This window comes from Oreochromis niloticus, linkage group LG19, assembly GCF_001858045.2.
Source record: "Oreochromis niloticus isolate F11D_XX linkage group LG19, O_niloticus_UMD_NMBU, whole genome shotgun sequence".
In the NCBI taxonomy this organism is placed as follows: domain Eukaryota; kingdom Metazoa; phylum Chordata; class Actinopteri; order Cichliformes; family Cichlidae; genus Oreochromis; species Oreochromis niloticus.
This window is the reverse complement of record NC_031983.2, coordinates 4,562,587-4,589,315: the sequence shown is the minus strand read 5'-3', so window position 1 is coordinate 4,589,315 and position 26,729 is coordinate 4,562,587. Positions and strand designations below refer to the sequence as shown.

Below are 26,729 nucleotides of genomic sequence, written 5' to 3'. Positions count from 1 at the left end.
CAGAGTTTTGTAAGACTGATCTAGTTTGGTGTGATTTGGTTAAGATTTTGGTCCTTCTTCAGTTTGTGGTTTGGTTTTGTTGAGTTTGTGTTTTGACCTTCTTCTGTTTATGGTTTCATGTGGTTTGATTCATTTTAGTGTATCCTGTGAAACATTTGCTCTACTTATAGGCTAGTACTGTACAGTAATGTCAGTTAGAGTGTCTGGGCTGTGTTCACAACATGAATAATTAACACATTCACATATCTTCAATTTAAATATCGTCTGTATTTCCAAAATAAATAAATGAATAAACACATGTAATCCACAAGGGCCAGATCAACAAGAAATTCGTAATTCCTCCTATAGTGTTTGATTTTCCCTGTGAGGAAAACCAGACGGGTGGGGTTTACTGCGTCAGGGAACATTTGCTTTCCTGCTGCTGGACTCTCTGCAGGCGTATACTTTGGATGTTGGGTGCCTGCTGTAAACCAGGTCTCTTTTTAGTCTTTTATTTTACCGTGAGACACAGTGAGTGTCAAACATAACCTCTCACTCTCTCACCACTGCAGCCACTGAAGGCGTTTGTTTTCCACTTTAGTCCGTGCCTCGGCACTAAATCAGCTGTTTAGCAAAAAGATCTGGAAGAGTGAAACAACTTTGCTCTCACTATTTTACCCATGTCTTATTGTACTGTGTATGCTTGTTTTATTGTGTCTGCATGTGTATTTGTACGTTATTGTGAAACAGCTATTGTCCAAAAAAAGCCATGACGGGGTAAAATGTAAAAAAAGCAGAATGCAATCGTTTGAAGATAATCTCGATACTATATTTTCGTGAAAGCAGCAAAATAAACCCCCCAAAAACTGACATATCACAGTATTTTTATTTGTTTGTATTTTTAAAAGTATTTTTCTCAACTTAAATGGATAGCTTTTAGTAAAGAGGAGACAAGAAAGCATGGAAAGCATGCCACAAAGGGTCTCAGATCAGAATCAAAGCTGGACTATTTTATTTGACCTTGTGGTATGTAGCTGCCTGCTTAATCACTGAGCTAAACTAGCCTCCTGTCAGATATGATTCTTCAGTTTAAATCACAGCCCAAACCTTAGTGGGTGAACAGTTTGTTGCTTCATTTTGCTACAGGAAGCAATCTGTTTTGTTTGGGGGGGGGTTTCCAACTTGTACTGACTTACATGTTATTAATCACGTTTAAACATACGGTAGTGAACCAGTGACATCCCCTTTACTGCCATCTTGTGGTCATATTTCGCTGTTGTCTCTGGAAGCAGGCTTAACTCTGCGTGACTCAGATTACACCAAAATCTGTATGGGGTCCGCATTTTGAGGATGTGTCCCAAGTCGTACTAACAATAGCCTGAGCATGTGAAGCTGACAGGCTTTTTCTGGCTGTTTGTGCATGTGTGATGTTGTCCATCAACCTCTGGCATTTGATGGGAAACTGATGGGAGACTAATGTGCTAAACATGCTGCCAGTGGCTCTGCTCTCACTTTTAGAGATCAGTTGTAGCCTGTGCTTTCTGTGGAAACAAAGCTAGCATTTTGTAGAAAGGTGAAAAGATGCTGGATATGCAGCATATTAAAAAAAATGAAAGATAGGTAACAAAAAAATGGTATTTTAATCTGCTGCAATTGTTCTTCTTTCTTCGTTCAGCCTGGAGAGCAAAAGTCTATTTGCCGCGATGCAATATCAAAACCCTTGGCTATCACCAGCTTTGTCAGCATTCCTAAAGTTGCCTGGGCTACACTGAAAGCCAAGAAAACCTGTCTGTTGGCAGTTGCCTCTAGAGAGTGGGTCAGAAGACTAGCTGATGAGTTTCTAGATTGCTAAACGGTCAATTTATATTGTACCATCGATTTGTAAGTCATAACTGCAAACTATGGCGCTTTTGAGGAGTAGTTTATGACTTAAAAAGAGCAGTAGTAGTAGAAAAAACCCACTTAATAATGTGGTGCTGTTAGCAGAAGTCTGTATTGTTTAGTTACACAGCAAGTTACAGTAAAGCACCAAATTTCACTGTGATATGATTTACTGCTATTTTGTATTAGCTGTACTTGCTATAGATACAAACCCCACAGCTCTTTTCTTAATGCAGCTGAAACATTATTTTTGTACACAAAAATATTTTAATACTCTAATTAATGTGATTAAATGGGCATGAATGGAGTCCAGAGATCACATTACCTCAAAAGTCATGGAAATTGGTTTATAACTTAAAAAAAATGTTTTGTTAAACTATCCATACCACATAAAGCGAATAACAGGTTTGTGTGTTGGTGTGTGTGTCTGTGTGTGTGTGTGTATTGAGTCCATTGACCTTCCTTCATCTCCCTGCGAACAGGACAAATATTTAAAATAGATGTCAGGTCCTGGACCGCCTCCAACTTAAGAGCCACTCTGGTGTGTGTGTGTGTGTGTGTGTGTGTGTGTGTGTGTGTGTGTGTGAATGTGTGTGTGTGTGTGTATAGGTGTGTGTGTGTTTTTTCGCTGCCTGATTTCCTTTACCGCCCATTACTGAGAAACCAAAGCTCTTTCTCTTTTTCCTCCCATCACTCTCCATTCGTGTTTCTCTTTCTTTCTTCTACAACCGCCTCGCTTTATTTTTTCACTTCTCTCTCGCTCTCTTTCTTTCTGTCTCTCCCTCTCTCTCTCTGTCTCTCTCTCCCTGACAGCCGCTAATAATAACGCATGAAGGCAGTCACACCAAATGAAGACAAATGCTGTCCGCTGCTTTGGAATCATAATCTCCCTCCCTCTTTCTCTCCATGCTCTCTCGCCTTTCCACTGCCTCGCCCTCGTTCTTGTCCTCCAGCCTCTGTTCTCTCTAGCTTCACCTCTCTCCCTCTCTCTCGCTTTGTGTTCAGCAGTGAACAGTGATGTCTCTATAAGACTCTGAAACTGCTCTCGTAGTGCTGTATTTCTTATGTTAATAAGAAAGAAGAATCCATGTGCATTTAAAGACTTAATTTGAACATTACTGTCTAAAATATTATTTAGACATTTTAATTATGAGTCAACAAAAATATTTGCTTATTGTTTGGTTTTTTTTACCTTTAACTCAGTTTTCGCTACGGGTGGCATTTTGTAATCAGTCTTGTCCGTTATTCTTTATCTTTTTATTAAGGGTACTGTAAAATATGGTGCTATTTAAATATAATTTTGGATGATATTTTACTATATTTTGCTTAATAACTAGATATTATTATTATCCATTGATTTCAATGGCCTTGCATTTCCATTACTTGTTACATTTACAGTATTATCTGCTGACACCTGATGGAGTTCCTGGGTGTGCAGCTTTTGGGGTTTTTTGGCACAAAAGTTGTGACTGTAAGAAGCACAGTGTCAACAATTATCTTGATGACATGAACTATTTCTAGATGATACAAAACAGCATTTTGGTAAATTCTTCTGTAAAGGAAGAATTAATAAACTTCTCTTGGAAAACTGATATATAGCAGGGTGTTTAAATGTCAGTATTTAAAATACTAATGATGTTCAGAAGAAGAATTAACAACACACTTCATTAAACTGTAATGTACTAATGATCATTTGCATGGATTTTCCAAATGATAAATCATGATTGCAGTCACTTCCATTTCCTGCCTCCCAGTTAAACCACAGCTCTGCATGTGGTGCTATGATAAAAACTATTTCCACCACAAGAAATTAACAAATACATGGCTGAATGGTAATGTTCGCACCATAACTACAGAGATAATTGATTAAATGAGCACTGTAATTACATTTTCTCTTCCTAATATTGAAGATGTTATCAGTGTATCTTTTATCATTAAGTTAATCAGGAAGACGGCATTGAAGAGAATGAGTGAGCATGTGATTAGCCAGAGCGAGAGAGTGAGAGAGAGACTGTATGTGAATGCGTGTTGGAATATGTCCAGAAAATGCTGCTTTTGGACTTATTCTTTTTCCTTTGCTGAATGACTGTGAATGGAAGCCTTTATGGTTTGTTTTTGTGTATAATTGAAAAGAATAAATAGATACTGATGTAGACCGTAGTGTAAGTACCATCCATTGATTAGCCTGATTTTTATTGCCCAAAGGTTTGATAATGATTGTTATATATTTTGAAAAATGACCCATCAACCCACTTCCAGCATCATTTTTAGTACTTTGAAATCCAAGGCAAATATGTAAATGTTAAATGGACTGATTCTTATATAATGCTTTTCTGCTCTCCCAGAGCACAAAGTGCTTTATACATTCACCCAAGCACTGTTTTCTATGCTTTTTTAAAGTGGTTTCTAACTAACTTTCATACACATTCATACCACGACGGATGATTCGGAGAGCAAGTTGAGGTTAGTATCTTGCCCAACGAGATTTGGCACATAGAGTGGGGGAGCAAGGGATCGAACCACCAACCTTCTGATCAGTAGATGACCTGCTCTAACTCCTGAGCTACAAGCACCCCCCAGTATTTGAACATGAATTTCTCAAAAACTCTTAAAGATAAAAGCCTGGCCTTTCTTATCATAAAAATGGATCAGGATGTGTAAATTGGGACAAATACACCAAAAAATTAATAACTAATAAAAAAAAACTACATATCGGAAAAAAGTATTAGTGACACGCTTTGATTGGGACATAGTTGGATTTCAAAATAATGCAAAATAAAGCATATAGAAAACTTTTTAACATGAATTTTTTTGCATTAAAAATGAAGAAAATGCTATTTTCATTCAACTTTTATGATGGATTGACCAAATAAGTTGTACCACAAAAAACCCAAAATATCAATAGATGGTTCAATGTGAAAAGACCAGCTTTGTTAACCATTGTTAACAGGAGACGGATACACTCGTGAAATGGAGACACGCTACAGTTTTGAATGGGATCCTAGGCAAGCATGCTTGCAATGACAATAGCCAATTGTGTTGATAAGATGTCAGTATTGTTATAAGAAGTTTTGAGATTTCTGTTCAAGATGTTTAGGATGAAAGGAGATAGTGTTCACGCTGATATGTTTTAATTGATGTGCATGTTTAAATTTGAATAGGAATTGCTTGCCTTGCTTTTCCTGACAAAACACCACTGCAGTATGTATAATGTGTTCCTTGTTTGAGATAATATGATATATGGAGAGTTAAACTGAGGGGGGCAAAGTCTGTGCAAAGAGACAGGAGAGAAGATGAGAGCATTCGGTTAGTGGGAGCGTTGGATCTGGCACTTTACTTTGTTTTCATTCAATTTCTTTCACTTTCACTTCCTGCTTGGTTAGCTTATGCTCCATAATATGCCCTCTTCACAACATTAACCCTGCATATTAAAACGTAATGCTGTCTGTTTAAATGTAACCGCAGAGGGTCCTGATCAATGAATACAGAGAGATATGCGGTGAATTGGGAGTGAGACCCATCTCATTTCCATGAACTTGTGGGTCCCTTGTGCATATCTCTAAGATGCCGGCAGCTTTAACGACAGGGCTTGTCACTCAGAGAAGGAGAATGAGTTGGTGAACCTATGAAATGAGTGCTTTAACTATTTGCCATTTCTATTCTACAGCATAGTCAGGCAATAAAGAAGTGATTTGGTATTATTTATTCCATGGATTCTTCTTCTTCATTGCAACTTGAAGACCAAAAGTTGAATGTGTCTTTGGGGGTGTTATGCTAATAGACTAATGTAATGTTATAGCGGTGTGATATGCTTTGAACTCCAAGAGAAGCATGTGGGCAAGTTCTTAGGACTTTCATGGAGAAAAAATAAATGACTTTGACTATTCTGATCAGTCAAACCTGAAATGAAAGAAGAGAAATACTCAGATCCTGACATGCATCTGCTCTGTGTCGTGTCTGTGTGTTTTGGAAGGGTGTCCTAAGGTTAAACTGCAAAGCAAAGCAGCATCCATCTGGAGGGCATTAAAGAGATTTATCAACACTTCTGCCCTTGGATAATATGACATATGACGTGTGTGTTTGATTGCCTGTGTCTGCCCTTTTGCAGTCAAGAAGTTATTACATCTAATCTTGATAAGAACAGACCGAAGGCCTGTCAAAGGCTATGTTGACCAAATAACCTACAACATATACAGTAGTTGAACATCATGCAATAGAATATAACCACATTTCATAATAAATCAGATGACAAAATAATCCCATTGTACATTTATTTATTTATATCGACAGCACCAGCAGTTATTTGAAAAAGTTGCGCTTGACAGTGTATTCTTCAAAACAGCAGCTGATTTGCTGACTCATGGTGTCTGCTGCTGTCAGACACCATGGGAAACTCCAGTATACACTGCCTTCAGCATAATAGAATTAATTTAAATGACCAGAACTAGTTGAATAACTAATAAGACAATACCAAATATATTTTAAAATAAAATTAACTGCTGATAAATCATACTAGTTCTTAAAGAACTACTTTTACCGCGTAGAAATATGAGTACACAAGAACCAGGTGTAGAGATCCTACTCATCCCTAACAACAAAACTATAACCAGGAGACATCGGAGTAGAAGCAGGTAGAAAAGAAGTTCAAAGACTGGATAAGCTGTATGAGGAGTCTGAGTGTTTGTGCCTATCTGTGTGGATGAACAAGTCAGCTTGTCAATAACCATCTACATGTCTGACAGCCAGCAAGGACAAACACATGGAGAGAGCTCAGTGTAAATTACAGGAGGAATAAGAAAAGGGGAGAGCAGAGAATGAGAGAAAAGAGCACAAGGTGAAAAATGACAAAAGGAAAAGAATTAACTATATATAGGTTGAGGAAATATATTGCTTTCTTTCCTGCAGGTATAGTTGGTGTGATATTTTTTAACAAATTTTCAGCAGCTGCATATACATGGTCCCACAGAGTCCATTTACAGGATATACCAAAGTGCACTGCAAATTTTACAGTTAGTTTATGTTATTTTACATTTTTTAAAATGTTCTAAAATGGCATAGATAAGGTCAAGGATTGCCCAAGGACATTTGTAATGTAGACTGGAGCACTTCAGGCTAGGACATGTGATGATTTCTGCCTTTAACATAACCTTTAACATAAGCTTGTCATATCCTGAAAGGCTTAGTTATTGGTTTTCCATCAGTAAATTACATTTTTGGTCATATGAGAATGTGGGAATAATCCACTTCTATCTATCTATTCTTTGCTCTTTTCTTCGTTTGTCCTGTCATCATCTTTAAACATGACATTGCATGTTACATGCAAAATATAAAATGTTCAAAGCAAGTCTTTTTTTGAAAACTTGGTAGAATTTAATGGCCAGTGAACGTGGCTGAAACAGCATCAGTGATATAAATATATTGTCTATCCAGTGTCTGTGTGTACAGTGTACGGGTCTCCCTGCAATACACATTACTGCCCTATACCAGATAGAGAGAATGGCCAGTAATGGACCTCGATAGTGACTATTGGGACCACACACAAACACACAAACACACACAAACACATCTCTTTGGGGAATTAAAGTGATATTGAGCTCCGAGCAATAACTGGAAGAGTAGAATTATTACTCCAGGGCTGTCAGTGTGTGTGTGTGTGTGTGTGTGTGTGTGTGTGTGTGTGTGTGTGTGTGTCTGTGGCTGGTCACCTGTCCACTTGTCGATTGTTGCTTTTGATTAAAAACCAGGAGGAGCGACAGCTTTGAGTGTCTGCAATATCACACTGATGCTGTTATCTGTCTCTCCTGCTTGTCCTATATTTTGGCTACTTTTCTCAAAATCTCAGTCTTTCCAGGCTGTTCCCATTCCCAAAGGTGCCACATACATTTTTTGTATTTTTGCATTTTGTTTTGTTCAAAACTGCTTGTTTCTCAGAAATACACAAGACGCATACAATGTGTTCAAAAGACCAGTTGTCACGGTATTAGGAATCATCTCATATGTACTGACATATGCATGCTTTCTCAGTACTCCTTGGATTTATGGTTTCTTCTCCAGGAAGCCCCTTTTGCTTGGAGGCCAGTGGGCAGTCATTAAAGTGGACATGGTTAAGTTTTTCTTTTTTCCAAGCACAGCCAACCAGTTTACAGCACAGCAGGCTACTACATGCGCATCACACCACAGACATATCTAAGTTTCTTACCAAAGCACAAATTCTAACATCCACATGTCCAGGGAAGATAGTAAATGGTTCCTATACAAACTCTACCTCAACACTTAAAACACCTCATACAACATGCCTCATTCACACAAGCACTTTTTTTCTACACCTAGTTAGTAGAGAACCTGCTCTACCTTCTATATTTTTTTAGTTTGACCACATTATCTTACTGAGTGGATTATTTTTTGTTAAATAATAACATTTACTACATAAAATAAATAAACATCAAAACAAATAATGTGCAACATGTTAAATTTATAACCAGATCATTGTGATTTTTCTCAACCTTGCCATGTGATTTTGATGCCTGAAGATTGTAAAGTAAATAATTGGAAGTCTTTCCATCAACTCTGTTGTAATTTGTGTCATATATATGTATTGGGCATAGTTGTACAAATCTGTTTACACATTTTTCAGTCATGTGTCACACTCACCTGAATAAAGACATACCACTGTATTTTTGTTGTTGTTGCATAAATCCATGGATCTCATTTTTCATACATTAATTTTTGCTGTCTTTGTTACGTACTGATCTTTCTCTCTCTCTCTTTCCAGTATTGACATGTGTTGACCTTTCTGAACCGTCGTCATCCCTCACCTCTTCCGCCCATCTCTTTCACTCCTCAGTTCTCTAGCCAAAGCTTCCCTTTTCCTCTCCCTCCTCTCCTTTTCCTGTTTCTTTCCTATACTGACATGATGACCTTTCTGATAATTCCTCCTTCCATTTCCTGCACTTGTTTGTCTCCTTACCTCACCTCTGTGTCCAAGCCTGCTTTTTCTGTTTCTGTTTCTCTTTCCCTTTCTCTTACTTATGTCTTCTCCTTCTGTTTGCATCCCACCAACAACTTTTTCTCTCCGTAGCTCATTCTATCTCTCTATAGGCTCGTATCCCAAGCGCTCTGCCTTTAGCCTCCCCCCCTCCTCCGTCACCTCTTTCTGCTCCTCCTGGGTATTGATTGGTTCATTTGATAGTTCTATCACCAATCAGTGTGAAGTTGACCTTTTGGACTTGGCAATGATAGCAAGATGTTGTGTGTTCATCAGTTTGAGTGTGCTGCCCTTATAAGTGTATGCATTTGAGTGTGTGTTGACCTTTGCAGGCAGAATGTCAGCCTGGCTCTTGATGCTGCTTGTCAGTACATTAGTTGGACAGGAAGCAGTCCACCTCTCTAACAGGAAGTTCAAACCCGCCAATCTTAGGCCTAAAGTTTACAAATCTCAGATCTGATATATAGTCATAATATTTAGACACTGTATTTTTTTTTTTCATTTAATTGAAAGGACCACAGGATTTTTTTTTCTTTATGGTAAAATCAATTCATAAGTGGTCCTGGCACACTGCATATGACATATACAAACTGTCAAACGACTTAATTCTATAATTATTTTACGAAAGGGGGACAACATCTTTATGAATCAAACTTGCCACAATTTAGTAGAATAAGTACTGCTGTAATGTAATTTTATGGCATTGATTATTCTAGATTAAGTCTCCCTAATCGATGTGTTCATCCTCGATTCATTTATTATGTTGAGTCCACAATCTTGTCCAATTAGTGAAAAAGGGAGGGACCACCGAATTAGCGAGGAACCTGACGGAACTTTCTATAAACTGTGCCAAACAGAAATGAGCAGAAGATCTTTTTTCTTTTCTTATATAGCAGATTATTGTCAGTTGGCAAATGTTCAGTTGACCAGGCTGCTTTAAAAAAGTCAGTCGATAAAAATGAAACCAGACAAATATTTTGTTTACAGGCACTGGGAGAGGGGTTTTTATTATCACCATACAGCTGAGTGTCTGCTGCTCCAGTTGTTCCAGTTGCTGTTAATGTGAGAACTGGGAGTGAACTGGAATAAAATGAGGGAACTGCTCCTTTAAAACCCAGAGGTGTCCGACTGTAAAAAAAGCCATATGCTAAACGCAAAGCATCCAGACACACTCTTGTAAACACTAACTAATGTTTTGGAGTCTTCTAATGTGGACACAGTCAAGCTGTTACCTCACAAAGACAAAACTTTGAGATGAAGAGACTGATGAAGTACATTTAGTAATGAAGTTCCTCCATTGCAAAACTCATTCTAACTGGTTTCTCTGGTTATAAAGAAACAGTCCTGTATTACTCTTCCCTGCAATTAATAACACATCTGTCAATGTCCTTCTCTTCCATTAATCTTCCTCTCTTATTCCTTCCTTGTGGTGATTCTCTTTCTGTTTGACTAGTCTTTATTCTTCTGTTTTTCTTCTTCTGCCAACTGGTCTGCATCTTTTTCTCATTTTTCTTCTTTTTCTCCCTTTTGCCCACTCCCCAAGTGTGTTTTTTCATACAGATTGTACTACTTTTCTTCCACATTTCTCTCTTTGTTTCCCTGGTTTTGTACATTACTCTTTTTACATTACTCTCTTTTTCTAAGCTCCATAGTGCAAATTAAAGAACATCTTAATGTTGCAACACACATTTATTTTAAAAGCAGTCACTCACTTCAAACTATGTAGTCAGTCTTAAAAAACATGGTGTCTAACCAAATGCTTACTTTGGATAGGAATACCTTGGCCTCCAGTAACACTGTGAGAAATCTTGGAATCTTTTTGTCCAGGAAATGTCCTTCACTGTGCATATGAAACAAAAATGTAGGACTGCTTTCCTGCATTTGTGCAATATCTCTAAAATTAGAAACATCCTCTCTCAGAGTGATGCTAAAGAACTAGTTCGTGCATTTATGAACTGATTGTTATTCATTAGTATCGAGTTAATAATAATGATGAATATTGAAAAGCCTTCAGTTCATCCAAAATGCTGCCGCAAGAGTACTGACAGGGACTTTACAGTCAACATCAGTATATACCCAATACTCCATGCACTCTTGTGGTGACAGCAAGAGATGGGGGAAGTTAGGTGACTTACTTATAGAGCCATAAAGTGAGCATGTGGTTGGGCTTGGTTGATAGGTAAACAAAACATTTCAAGTTCTTATAGATGTAAAAGAGATAAAGTACTATTTGTAGTTGGGAGTGCAATAATGTGATTGCTGGGCATAGAGCTCTGCCCTCAACCCCATCAAACTCATGTTGGATAACCACAACAGAAACTGTGATCCACCTTGAATGGGAGCAAATCCCCACAGCGAGGTTTAACATCTGCTGGAAAAGACAGACGAGTGGAGGCATGGGTTCAAAACCGGGTGTCCAAGTATCACACTAGTCAATAGGTATAATGTTCAGTCCTCAATACTTTAGTTCTGCCTCTTTAATCAGCTTTGTTACTTTTTAATTTTCACTTTTGCTTTTTCTGTGTGTTGTCAATATGTTTGTCTCTTATCCATGTTTGATTGTCTTTTTCTCTCCGTCTTTAATCACCTGCCCTCCATTTTCCTCTTTCTCTTTGTTTCTTGATTTCTTTATTTGTCATTCCTATACATCACCCTTTCCCTCCATTTCTCTGTCTTATCCTACAATTTATTTGCCCTCCTTCTCTCTCTCACACACACACACACACACACACACACACACACACACACACACACACACACAGACACACAAACACACACACACAGTCTTTCCATTTGTCATTAAGAGGCAGAGAGCTAGACAGTAACATTTAAACCGCCCGTTCTGAATGGTTAAAAGATGGCCTCATCTGTTGTGTGGCGCGCGTGTGTGTGAAGGCGATCGATGCAGTAATCTGCAGGAGGTGGAAAGCAGAGGGAGCAAGCCATTCAGCAGTGCTCACTAATCAATTGCAATTCTTTCTTTTACTGTCTGAACACCCAGATTAGGACATTTGTGGGTGTGTGTGTTTGTGTGTGTGTGTGTGTCTGTTTGTGGGTGTGTCTGTTTGTGTGTGTGTTTGTGCATCATTTTTTAACATCTATGGCCTAACATTTGGGTGTTTCCATCTGCAGTTCTATCAATTTCAGTACATGTGTCTTTAAGCATTTGACTTAGGTTTGCAGGAAGGTGATTAGGCGATGTAAATCAGCCCAAATTCACCATTTGGTGAGCAGGAAATGTTAGCACAAACTGCACAGACTTGGTCATAAGAAAATCATGGTGCAATTTGTGGACAGTGTTTCCAAATAGTGATGACATGATATCATGCACATTCACTAATGACTGATATGGAGCTTCTGGTGGACCGAAAAGGCCCGCAGCAAAATTCAGACTGTCAGAAATTTAAGGACAGACTCACACTGTGTGACAGCTGCTATGATGCACATCTATGAACCAACCAATCAGCATACACTGAGTGACATTACATCTGAAGTTTGGGTGGGGAAACACACATAAAATGAAATGCTGGAACCTTGTGAATCCTCATTTTGAATACAAAAGAACAGCACAGATGGCTGATATAAGCGGATGATGTTCATCTGTTGTTATACACTGTTGTGTTCACAGCACAGTCTGACACCTTCAAATTGATACTGTACAGTCTGTCACAGTGTGAGACTGATTTTATTAGACCCACCTTACATAGCAAGACATGGATGGGCACCTTGAAGGTGCATTAAGCTGTTGAACAACCAAGTTGGCATTATCTTCAGTCTTTGCTCTTAGAATCACAATCTGGATGTCCAACTTCCTTTTTTATTATTATGTACTTAATATGGCATTTACTTTAAAATGAGAATATTTTGTGCTTGCATTTCGTACTTTAGACAAACAAAGCTGTTTCATTATGCTACTGTGATTTTTTTTTAAATGTTACATACAAAGATCAGGCATAACATTTTGACCACCTGTCCAATATTGTGGTGGTCTCCCTTCTGCTGCCAAAACAGCCCTGACCTTTCAAGGCATGGATTCCACTAGACCCCTGAAGGTGCGCTGTTTCATCTGGCACCAAGATGTTGGCAACAGATCCTTTAAGTCGTGTACATTGTGAGGTGAGGCCTTCATGGATTGGACCAGGATGTCCCACAGTTGCCTTATTGAATTGAAATCTGGGAAACTTGGAGACCAAGTCAACACCTCAAACTCATTGTTATGCTCCTCAAACCATTCCACTTCACTTTATGGCCTGATTAGATAAGTATGAAACCACAACCATCAGGGAATACTGCTTCCATGAATAGGTGTACATGGTCTGCAGAGATCCTTAGGTAGGTGGTACATGTCAAAGTAAGATCCACATGGATGGCAGGACCCAAGGTTTCAACAAAACTGTGGTGCTCTGTGTATTCTCACACCTTTCTATCAGAATCAGCATGAACTTTTTGTGCCTATGTCTGTTTTTATTGGACCACATGGGCCAGCCTTTGCACCCCACGTGCAGTTTTGAAAATGCTCTGACCCAGTCGCCATTATGAAGAGACAATCAATGTTATTCACTTCACCTGTCAGAGATCACAATGTTATTATCCATGTTATCATTGCTGTATATAGGTTTTGCAGTCTGGATGACTATAGTCACATGTTTACTTCCATCTGCATGCTACACAGAACAGCAGCAGAATAATCCTACAGAAAGCAGAGCCGACATCGGAACACAGCAGATATGACACCTGTTAAGTCAGAAATTGCATTAAAAGTAGGCATATGGGTGGGTTGCATTGGATCTTGCAGTAGTTCAGTGATGTTGGGAGGCTTTTTTATGATTTTGCACTAGATACATCTTGATAAATCTTTAAATCTCAAGTATTTAATTTAAACTCCTTCAGTTGCATATTAAAATGAGCACTTCTTATGATAGTTTTGTTCAGGGGCCTTAGTTTCACTTCAGAGCAGTCTGTGATTCTCAGACAGTTATATTCTGGTTAATAGAACAAAACATTTCATTATGACTGAGAGACAGGAAGTGCACACACACACACACACACACACACACACAGCATCAATACAATCCATCCACACACGGAGCAAAATAAATAAATATACAATCAAAATTGCAATTACCTGCAGAATTTGTGAAGGGTAAACAAATCTGTGAACACCTCACCCCCCTACTCGCTTGCTCCCTTGCTCTCTTGCTGCGCACACACACAGACTCAGAGAGCAGCGTTAGTGTTCTAGTTAGCATGCTGAAATGAATACAGTTAGATCCAAAGCAATTTCCTTTTATTTATCTTAGCAGCCCTGCATAAATAAAGGCAAGGGCATCCAGGCAATTAGCATAATTACTATGAGGCGGTCAGACCCTCTGTGATTTCATAAAGAGACACACACACGGACTGCTGCCACAGGGCGTGTGTTTGTATATGTGTGCGTGTGTGTGAGAGAGAGAGAGAAAGAAGAAAAGATAGAGACAATGACTCTGTGTATGTGTGTCTTAGTGCGTGACTTCTGCCGTAATGTCCATTTAGTTCCACCTTGTGTGTGTGCATACTTGTGTTTTCTACATGTTTGGTTGTGCTGTTACTTTATTTTGTGCAGAGGTGTGTGTGTGTGTCTGTGTGTGCTTAAGACTTATCCTTAGTCTTTCTGCACTGGCATGCATGTAGATATAAAGTCCTGGATGCATATCCACACACACGCACACACACAACTATGAAAAATAAAATATTAACAAGCTAGAGCCCAAACATACCCATATGCACTGTCATATAGACCAACCAGACAGTGCACACACGGTCTACGGTCCCACTGTGTCTGCATGTGTTATTAATATGCAAATACAAGTGGAAAACAGCAAAGGCCAGGAAAAACAATATCCCTGCAAACAGGCTGAGGTCAGCTGATACTGCATCTAATGGCTGCATCGCTCATCCTGGTTACACTGTTGTTTCATTGTCTTTGTCCGGGTCAGTGTCTTTGGATTAGTCTTGTTTGTGGAGCTCAAATCTGTCTGATGAAGCCTGAATTTGGCTTAGAGTGTGGGTGTGGATCTTGTCAAGTTTTGGACAGGACATCCTGGCCGTGTAGTGGTTCGCACTGTCGTCTATTTGCAAGATCATTTTGGGTTTGATTCCACGGGCTGGCTGCACCCTTCTCATGCAGACGTTACATGTTCTGTGTGGGCTCGCTCCACAGTCTGAATATAGTCGTGTTAGGTTAACTGCTGTGATTGTGAGTGTGAATGGTTGTCATGCCCTACAGGCTCTAGTCCAGTCTTATTGGTGCTTAAGCTACAGATGAGGTTTAGGGTTAAATGTGAGATTGTTAGTATGTTCTTACAGGCTTATTTATATTCTTTTTCATTTTGATATCTATTCAGGTTTGTAGTCCAATCACAGTCTGCCATAAAAAAAATAACACCTACCTGCATGTTACAGCTGCTTCCCTCTGTTCACAATAAATAAAAGAGTAGTTAGAGTTAAAAGCAGTGTGCAACTTTTGCTTTAACAAGCATGTTTTAAAGGCATCTATTCATGCAGAAAATGTCAGTTAGTGAGGCTTGAAAACACTTGCTTTCTGAGTGTTACACTGACCTTTGTGCATCTTACAACTTTTCACTGACCTTTCAAGACCATGTCGACCTTGTAAATAATTTCTGGTGTAAACCAAAGGAAGCTGAGGGAAAAAACACAAGCTTGCAGCAGAAAAATAAAATTTGGTTTGAGCTCTGGTTGGATTCAGAGCTCTAATAATCAGAGGCCTGCTTAACCTCTGGGAGGCAACCGGGGACTTAACAAAGCAGTCAGCAAGGTTATGTTTGTTTACAGCACATCTATATCTGTCTGTGTGAGTGTTTACATCAGTTCATATCAGCATAATTTACACACACGCACGCACACACGCACACACACACACACACACACACACACACACACACGTGCTTCCACCTTTCAACTCGCTTTTCCAATTCTAATTAATCCGTTTTAATCCCTCTGAAATGGGCAGATTTGCGTTCCTTCACCTGGAGCTGCTTGTTGCTAAACCTGGACCTCAATCAGACAAGATGATAAAACTGTAAAAAGAAAAACACAGGTTGCGATTATCTCCACATCTCAGCCTTTTCCCCCTGTTGGCTTGTGTTTGTATAAAGGGGCAAAAAGACAGAGGCGTACCAGCTGTGTCACAATTTTCCAAGAAACATCAGCGGCTTTCACCGAAGAAAATGGGGACTAACTATCAACCAATTATGGTTTTACTTAGGTTTATAAGACCCCTTTAGCTTTTCCAGAACTATTTAAGCATGTATATTATAATATAGTTACCCTTCAGTGGCTCTCAACAAGACTTCTGTAAACAAAATTAAGCAAAGTAGGTGTATCATAGGTTATAATAGTTACTTTTCACACATATTGTGCATTATGGTTAATCTAAGGCTGTGAATTTAATGGTTGTTACATAGTTTTGAACATTACAAAGAAAGTCTTTCTAGAGCAGGGGTATCAAACACGAGGCCTGAGGGTCAGAATCCGCCTGGCAAAGACTCTGGCCCACTAGATGGCTTTGGAATGTACAAAGGAGGGAAAAAATGGGGACTTTTAACATAATTTTAGTTTAATCGTGCTTCCTGCTGATAGAGATCTGCCCCATGGCCATTTATACCACACTACAGTAATTGAGTAACTGATAAACAATTAAATCACAGGAAAGTTTGTATTTTCACACTATTGACTATAGAAATTTTAGGGTTTTTTGTTTTGCTTTGTTTTTTTGTTTTTGCAACAGGTCCACAGTAAAAATTAAATGAAAGAAAGAAATTGTAATTTTACTCATTTATTTATTCTTGCAGGTATATGTCTTTCATTCACTACAGCAGCAGATAACAGGGGAGTTTCACTGGTTCAGCCCACTTAAGCTCAAAGTGGGCTGAATGTGACCCACCATGTAAAATGAGTCATGAGACACTCCTGTTCTAGAAGAACAGTTACTTAATGGTAACAAGGCAAAACCCTTAGCCATGTGAATGGAGAGAGCTTTATTCCAATAGTGCCCTGATTATTAAAACTTCATGTATAGAATCATCAGTAAAATCTGATTATGCTAATCTCCAGCTTCTTAAATCTATCCTTGGACTCTTCTCTGATGCCTGCCATCACACAGTTAAAACAATTGAAAAGCTCAAATATGAGCTTGTGTTGTTCCAGTCACCCGACTGGCTCCGCGATAATGTTGAGGGGCTTTTAGGGAAAGAAGGAACAACCAACATTTGTGGCATTACAGTGTTGGAGATTGTTTGAGTTCCATTTCTTTGTAGTAGTGTCTCTGCAAAATCAAGTCTTAGTCATCTTTGTTCTAATGCACATTTATCAAATGCATGCTTCTGTAAATTGTTTCCACTTTTTATCCCATTAAATGACCAAGTATAAAATCAGCATGTACAAAGCTCACAGGCTCTCATGACCCAGGCTGGATTGATTTAAACAAAGTGACTAATGGTGTTTTCACACTAGCAATGCAGAGGCAACTGACTACTAGTAATGTCAATGGAAAATGGTGCTACAAAGCTACAAACAGCACATGCCAGTGCTTGATGGTTGTGATGCGCGATGAATCAGAGTTGTGCTTGATGTGCTGAAGCATCAGCCATATAGAGATAAACCATATCTTGGGCTTTATCCATCCATTTGAAGACAAGCCCAGAGATGATTCTGACAAGTCCAAGAGAAGCACTTCAGTGGTGCCTCGATGGTCCACTTTACAGTTTAGTCACTTGTAGTGTGAATGTATTTTATATTTTTTTGTTTTCTATGCAAAGCACAGAAAACAGGATCCAGTCATATTTTCATAAACTGTGTTTTATTGGGACCAGATTAATATATCTAACCAATATTATATTGAGCTAGCTGTTATGTTTAAATGTCTTCTAAGGATAATGAACTTATTAGAGGATAAAGACATTTAAAGTGAAAGGCATCAAAACAGAGAACAACCATCTGGATCATAATCTGACAACACACACACACACACACACACACACACAGATAGAAGCACACAGCAAACATGTGCCCAACTGCACATATACACACAAAAGCTTGCGCACACCCACTCAGAAAGAGTCAGAATGTGTGTTAATGAGGAGCCCAGCATGGATGGACATTGATGCGGCTCACTGACGATTAACATCTCATTAACATCTCATTAGCTGAGAGGGCAGAGTAAACGGACACAGGGCGGGGGGGCGGGGGGGGGGGGGGGCAGCGACAACACATACCCACACACCTCCATGTAAGCATTAGAATAATTAGCCAGGCGTAAAAGGTTAAAGGCCATCGCCAAATACCACTTTATATCTGACAAAGAGAGAGAAGAAAATTAAGTACCCAACAGTCAAACCAAAGGTACTACACAGATGACATTTGAACTGTCAAATCCAAAAGGTGATCTCTTTTTTCTTTGTCTCTCTTTTCTGATTAATGTAAAAGCCTCGAAGTATCAAAGCATCCAAAAGGGAAGTCATTATTCTGGGAGCTGTTTGATAGTTTAATGTATTTCTATGTTAAATCATTTTATTGGATCAATACCTTTGATCCATGATCAATAATGTGACAATAACAGATGAAAGAAAAAAACCCACATTGTTTCGGACTGTACCTAATAATTTAGCCAGTTATCCTCAATGCCTTTAAATGTGCCCGACTGCTTGCACTTCTTTCTCCCCCAAAGTAATACACACCGTACAGTATGCACTTAGAGTGTCAAGATATAACACACACACACACTAGCATGCACACATGCATGTGCACACAGGAGGAAACCGTGTATTACCAATAACAGTAGGACGCTACATGTAATTAACCTGGCTGACCTCTGGAGTATCATTGCCTTTGTGTGTATCTGTGTGCGCTTGGATCCAGTGTATTGTGTTCAAAGAGTCGAGTGTTCTGCCATGATCTTCCCATAACAGCAGCATTGGACACACTCAGACGTGCATTTGCTTGTGTGTGTGCATTTGTGTACATGTGCATGTGTGTGTCATCTTTGCATGTGTGATTTGCTGCTGAAGTCGAGTGTGGCACCGTGATCGTCATGGAAATACACCATTAGACACACTTGGATGTCTTTGTGGAGGTGGAGGTGTGTGGGTCTGTGTGTGTGTGTGGGTCTGTGTGTGTGTGTGTGTGTGTGTGTGTGTGTGTGTGTGTGTGTGTGCAGAGGGACTTACTTTTGCATGTATCTGATTTTTAAAAAATCCTCAGTCAGCTAAATCTTGAGATTATTTTTTAATGAAGGAACTGAAAGCAAGGACAAAATGTTTAAAACAACCTATGAATAATGGCAAATGGACTCATTCTTATATAGTGCTTTTCTACTCTCCCGGAGTACTCAAAGCGCTCTGAATAATGAAGAGATGTCGACGTCACAGTGACATCTGGAAAATTTGTCAGATTTCTGTTTTCATTACTGTCACATTGACAAAAGGATGGAAGTATGAATTACTTTATTTTTCGTCTGCTGTGTTATCTTGGACTGTTCCTTCCTGCTCTGTGATGTCCTCATGAACACAGCCCCACTATCCATTGTTTAACAGCAGCAGAGGTAGGGAATTTGTATCTTTTTAGGCAAGAAAAAAGTGACAGTATGCAAAATAGATATCATCCTATGTGTGTTTTTGCAGTGGGGGTGTAGTTGGTAAGAAAGTGACAGAGACAACACAAAGAAGGAGATGGAAAAGAAAAAAGAAATCACAATCAACAGTATTGTGGCTGTAGCTGCTACATTTTAATGGGCTTTTATTGACTTGTTGGGTCGGTAGCTGCTTTTGAAGCAAGGTCATTCTGCTGAACTAAAACTCAACTAAAAACTGGAAAAACACTGTAGCTGTTAACTAAAAACAATAGACAAAGAGAAACCAACTAAAATAATATTGTGAACATGCAAAATTAGGTTAAAAATGTTTTAAGGGTATGTAGTTCCTAAACTAAGGAAAGAAGGAAACTGGCTTCTGAAAAGTAAAGTAAATGCCTTAAATCTTTTTACAGGCGGGGTTGCAGAACGATTTCTGACTGTGTAGAAGTCTGTGAGTGAATGACCTTCATTTCCCTTTCTCTATGAACCCAGAAAAAAAAATTTCTGATGAGTTTATTGTCTTAATCAGCAGTTACGAGTTTTATGGAAGTCAAAACAATTTTCATTTTTTCATTGAAAACACACAAAAAAAAACCAACCAATGGTTGAACTCGTAGTCCATCTTTTATCTACAGTCTGCACCCAAGACAAGTCTTTTTGAGAAGTCTAACGTCCACCTCTCTTTTTCTCTGTTTCAGTCTCTGGATGGGTTTGTATTTGCACTAAACAAAGAGGGGCGCTTCCTCTACATCTCTGAGACAGTTTCCATCTACCTGGGATTGTCACAGGTAAGTCGCACACCTGTGTGCCTGTTTTGTCACTGTTGTGTCAAGCAAAAACATTACGCATCTCAAAGATCAGTTCTGTTGTTTTCGATCCTTTGTCTCTCTCTCTTTGTCTCTCTATCTTTTTCTCCGATTGTCTCTTGGTGTTTATTTAGTCTGTCACTTGTTCTATCATTCTTCCTTCTCTCGTCTATCGTCACCAAAGACAATTCCCAACAAATTAAGGCTCATTTAAAATCTCATCAGCTCGTCGGACGGTTGTTGATTTGTGCAGCGAGCGACAATGCATATTTTAATGCCGTGTATGTGTGTGTATGTGTTGGGATGAGGGTGGGGGGGCACGTCATTGTACTTTGTCAGCTTGGTGACGAGCTCTGTGTCTCAATTGGTTCACTTTCCCTCAGTTCCTGTTAATAGAGACAGGCGTCCATCCTGAAGGTCGACACATCGACCTTGGAGGCACTAATAAGTCTGTATTGACAAGCCGTGTATGTGTGTGTGTGTGTGTGTGTGTGTGTGTGTGTGTGTGTGTGTGTTGCTGAATTAAATAGGATTCAAACTGTCATATCAGCCTGTTTACATTGTAGCTTCTGTCAGCTTGTGTACGAAATGACAATATTTGTTCATGAAAACAGGTAATACAGAGGAAAAAAAGGAAAAAAACATCATTAGACATATTTGTCAGCTTTTGCTGACTTAATTTTAATAAGAGGAAACAAATTTGTTTCATTAACCTACAGTGTTTGCTATGAAATGTAGCTATCAGCTGTCAAACACAACTGGTTTCATGAGCTGTATTGTCATCTTTAAGGCCAAATCATTTTTCTAAGCTTTCTATTTACAAAAAAAAGATGTTATTAATGAGCTGAGTTCCACATTTGGTGATTCCCACAGTGCCTGAATGCACCACTGCACAAAGGTCTCAGCAGCTTGCCAAACGCCATCTACTGCACAACAGGTAGAAATCAGGAAAAGCACCCTTTTCAATTCACTTGCAAAGACTTGTGAAAGGGGACATAGATCAAAGAGCCAATCGTCAACAAGGAGCTACATTCAGTTGGTTTTATAGGAAGTACCTGCCAGGCCCCCATGCAAACAGAGAGGACATAATTGTTGAAACCGCACTGAGGGGCATGTGTGTGTGAAAACTGGCCACTAGTTAGCTGTTTGGTGTAAAAAGTCTATGACTTTGACAACAGAAGCTGTGTTTCTTGTGAATGTTGTTTTCCCACCACAATCTTTTTGTGATCTTAGCCTAATCTTTGTTATTTAGTCCCTAAACTTTGTGTTGACACAGTGATGCAAATAGTATTTTCTTCCTTGGCTTGGCCTCAGATGTACGGAGGGACACCTAAGGCACAGGCAGGAAAATGACACGTATTCTAACACCTGATTGCATACGACTGTAGCAGGCAGTAACAATCAATTTGGAAGGTCAGCAACTGATGTTTACTTGTTTACATGATGGATTGTAAGGCGAGGCGCTCGTACAGTCCTTCAGAGAACAACTGACAATGATTGTGTCCTTGTGTCTATGCAGCATGAATATTAAAAAGACTCTTGAGAGATTTGCGAAACTCTCAAACATACAAGAAGAATTTCCAGAATGTTAGCCAAACCTTACTTATAGCACTAGCAGATCAGAAAGTGCTCGTACAAATCATGCATGTAACAGCTAGTAGAAAGCACTGATGTGTGATATTCTGCTAATATAAGGATTAGATTGGGAAATGTTATAACTTTATATAGACATGAAATCTATCGCTGTGCTGTGATTCATTGTTTTCCTTTTTTTATTCTTAACTCGAAAGTATTTCTCTCTTTCTATAACTCCTTAACAAGTCATGGGACTAAAAAGCTGAAATTAACCCAAATTGAGAAGATCAATACCCCTCATTCCTTCAGTATATATTAACTATTCTTTGGATTTCTTTATATTCATCCATTCTTTTCAACTTATCTTAATCAGGGTCACGGGGGTGCTGGAGCCTACCCCAGTCAGGTATCCCAGCCAGAGGCAGGGTACACAGCAGACAGTCACCAGATGGTGGCATGGCTAAGACAAACAGACAGACAACCATTCAAACTCACATTCACAGCTATGAGCAATTTAGATTCACCAATTAACCTAACCCCACCAACTAATCCAGTCTAAGTTAGCTAGGCTGGGTCTTACTCTAGGCATTTGAAATTGGCATATATTCAATTCAATTGAATATTATTTTTATTTTTAAAGCACCAAATCACAACAAGATTTGTCTCAATGCACTTTATACTTTTAGGCAGTGTTTCCCAACCAAATGATCAGGTGTGCCGTGGAAGATTATCTGGTACCACCTGATTAGCACTCTAAGGCTACATTCGCACTGCAGGCGAAAACTCATCAAATCCGACTTTTTTGACCCTATGCGACCCATATCCGATCATGGTATGACAGTGTGAACAGCACAAATCCGACCTAGGTCACTTCCGTATGTGGTACTGGATCTGATACATATCTGAAGTCTTTTACGTCACTGACACAAGACAGACGCCAATTATCATGGACTGGTTTGGTTCTTATATAGCGCTTTTCTACTCTTCTGAGCACTCAAAGCACTTTACACAACTTGTGCATTCACCCCCATTCGCACAAGCACATTTGTCTAAGTGCTTCTTTTAGCTAACATTCACACACATTCATACTCCGATGGATGCATCGGAGAGCAATTTGGGGTTAGTATCTTGCCCAAGGATATTTGGCATGCAGACTAGGGGAAGCCAGGAATCGAACCACCAACCTTCCGATCAGTAGGTGACCTGCTCTACCACCTGAGCTACAGCCACCCCATTATCAGCACCGGAGAAGACAAACGAGAAAGCATGGTGGTGGAAACTGGAGACGGAGCGAGTCAATGGACAGAAACTGAGGTTTTGAGGTTTTCTCTCACATCCCAATCCCACTACTCCTGGTTCCGACTCCGTGTCCATATGTACCTCTGCACGGAGGTAGCAGCCACTGCTCCAAACAAGGCCATTGTTAAAGCATGGGCTCTCTTTTTTCTCAGTGTCCATCTTTGTCTAGTTAATTTGTCAAAATTCTGTCGGTTACGACTGTGCAGAAATTGATAGACTGCTGCAACAACACCTACTAGCTGTAGCCGGCATTTTTACTTCCGTATACAGAGCTCGTTGTGTGTCCTTTGTGTCTCCTGTCCTGTGATGCTAGGTTTAAGTCTTGGATTTGAGCATGTGTATTATTTCCCTATTCCCAGTTGCATTGAAAACTATGTTACAGAGTAACCTCTGTACGGTCTGAGGTTACTAATGGAGCTCAGGATGTTTGAGAATGAATCCAAGTTGCCTCTTTGACTGGAGGTCTTTGTGTATAATGCTCTGACAGTCACTTTCCAATATCTGTAAACTGAGCTGAGCATTGTTTTGTTGAACGAAACTCATATTTACCATCTGTGCCGTGATGTTGCTCTCCCTTTCTCTCTCTCTCTCTCCATTAGTTTGTGAACTCTGTCTCTGTAAATTAGATATAGGAAGCTCTAAGATATGGAAACAAGGAAAAAAGCCAATCAGTTTACCAAATTAAAGAAGAAGGTACATCACTCCCCCTCTTCTCTCTCTCCATCACTGTGTCTCTGTATCTCTCTCTATCCAGCTCCCCCTCTTGGATTAATTCCCCCACTTAGATTGATTGATGATTTCTATCAAATAATTGATTAATTGTCAAATCAGGTCCCGTAAGCTTTTCCGGCAGCTCCACTGAGCTGGTTATCTTGTTCTTTCAGCTTTTATCAGCTGCTGAAGAAGTGGCACACCGATTTAAAAAAAAGAAGAAGAAGTGAAAGACAGAGAGAGAGGGAGAGATCAAGCTTGTCTCTGCTATGTTCGAGTCTCACCCTGTAATCCTACATGTGTACACAGAGTTCGTCAACCTCCATCCTCTTAATTGCTCTCCCTTCCTCCTCTTCTCCTTTAATCACTGGCCTTCCCTCTTTTTTTTCATTTTTTCTCTTTAAAGGAAGGAAAATATATCGCTAATTATTTTTCAACTTTAATTAGATCGTGGCGTGCAGGAGAAATGACTGGGTGGCGGGGAGGTGAGGGAGGATTTTTTTTAAGCCTTTTAACAAATTGACGAGGTTATGAATTTTCTCGCTTGGTGGTCGGCGCTGAAACAATCTTCAGGCAGATTTATGTGTAAAGAGGATTTACCCGTTTAACTCGTTTCTTTGCTGTCTCGTCAGGGAGACGGGGGACGTGGCCGGCCAATCAAACAGCCTATTAATAGAGTCATTAACAAAGAGTGGAGCTGTAATTAAACATGGCTGCTGCGAAAAGTTAACATCCTCCCTCTCCCTCAACTTCACCTCGTACTTCCTTTTCTTTTCTTTTCTTTTTTTAAGCTAGATTTTTTTCTCATTTTGGAATTTTAATGCAGGATTCTTTTTAAAACCTCTTAATTGGGAGGGACCACCAATCAGAAGAAAATTATCTTAAAGGAGGGGGCGGGATCATTTGAAACCTAGAATCATGCAAAGTTAGTCTAGTAGCATCCAACTTACAGATCAAAATGATTTGATTTGATCTGGAAGCACGCAGAAGGGTCCATTTTAACTTTTTTTTAAATTGAATTTGATTCTGCATGTTGAGCTTTTGTCCTGATTTTGACCAAAATAGCTTACCAGATGGTAAAATTTACCTGAATACATGCTTAAAAATGTAACATTTCTGATCTCACACTTAAAACTGTTGTACATACTGCTATTCCTCACCTGTGACAGGATTGAATTTAACTGTGTGAGCTTTTTAAGAGAGAGTGAACAAAGAGTTTGATGCAGTCATAGAGGTTAACAACTTTCTGGGGGTGGGTGGGATTGGCATACAATGTCATCTTTTTGTTTTCATAGTTTTTCACATCCTCATTCAAAATGCTCATGAAACAGGTGGATGGAAACATTGTCTGTGTCCCTCTCCTGTCATTCTCTGTAGAGGCCGCCAGCAGGAGAATCTGTCTCTCTGTAACACCCTGTTGATCCAACAACACAGTATAATGTGTGCATGTTCATGTACTTATAAATGGTTTTGTGTGTGTGTGTGTTTACGAGACCAGGCAGCGCTTGCAGCTGCCCTCTTAGTGATATAATTGAGACGTGTGTGTTTGTGTATGTGCGTGCAGCAGATGGCTGTGTGTCCTCTGCCTGATGGTCCAGAGGAAAATAATAACTGCGCTGTCCCAGCCAGACCCAAATTAGTCTGCTGGATTCTCGCCCGTTACACCCAAATGTGGTCGGCAGCCAGTCTCTCTTCATGCCAGGCCGGCATATGCAACGGCATAGGAGGGCACACATGTATGCACATGCACACACAAACAACAATTTTTAGGGCCAAAGTTTATAGACTTAGATATGTCCATATATAGTATTCTTTTTGCATGCACGCAAAAATATTGGTGAACTTTGTCTAGCCACCAGTCATTATACGCTATACAAGAAGAAGAAAATGGTACTGTCAGCTTCTCCCTGGCAGCACAGCTCTCACAGTCGGGGTTTGAGATTACAATAAACAACTAAACACATGCATTTACAAAAAGCGGAAAGCAGGGCAACATGCTGTTAAAACATGATATGAGATGATGTTGGTAGGTCCTTTGGATTGTGGTGGAAAGCAGCGGGAAAGAAGGCTGGAACTACCCTTTAAATCTCTCTTTTACGCTGATATATGGTGGGCAATCAACATAGAGTCTGAATCAGATAGTCTCTCTCTTTACTGCTTTGTTCAGTGGATTGGGCTGGTCTACTTCCAGTCAACATGTTTGTTTGTGTGTGTGTGTGTGTGTGTGTGTGTGTGTGTGTGTGTGTGTGTGTCAGAGGTGTGTGAAGTGATTTGTTTCTGTCTTTGTCATTTAAAAAGGCTCTCCAATGTTCAGACCTGCTGCCACGCATACATAGACACACTCATGGAAGGTCACACACACCAATGCACATAAGAGTTATGCTACTCACACACAAATATGTACATGCACACACACACACACACGGACACAAACAGACACACACACACACACACAAATACAGGGTCATTGGAAAGCGAGGCAGAGCCTGATCTCTGCTCTCTTTCACTCCCATCCACATTCCCTCAGAGCGGGTTGGGAGTAACACACACACACAGTCTGTCTCTCTCTTTCCACCCCGTATTCCCAATGGGCGGCTGCTGGTCTGTGGGGGAACATTGAATGAATTAGCATTAAGCAGCTATAGCAGACTGTCAGATTGTCTGCTTCTTCCTTCCTCTGGTCTCTCAACATCCACACTGATGTTCACATACCAGAAAATACCATTTTCTTATATCCACCAAGAAACCTAAGGGTACTCTGTAAGTGAGAAGTATTTGAAAACATTAATGGTTACATTTCACAGCGTGGACATGGAAAACACCATGTTTGAGTGTGCTTTTATGGAAATGAATATCCTGGTTTTCA

The 26,729-nt window shown here is 39.6% G+C and overlaps 1 protein-coding gene across 5 annotated transcripts in view; it reads left to right on the top strand.

Moving 5' to 3' along the window:
* Positions 1-26,729, top strand: part of npas3 (neuronal PAS domain protein 3) — a 333,725-nt gene that overhangs the window by 204,224 nt on the left and 102,772 nt on the right. For all 5 annotated transcript variants that reach the window (XM_019349116.2, XM_019349115.2, XM_005455939.4 and 2 more), the window contains one exon: positions 20,171-20,260. In XM_019349116.2, coding sequence (XP_019204661.1) covers positions 20,171-20,260 — 90 coding nt within the window. The remainder of the gene's footprint in view (positions 1-20,170; positions 20,261-26,729) is intronic.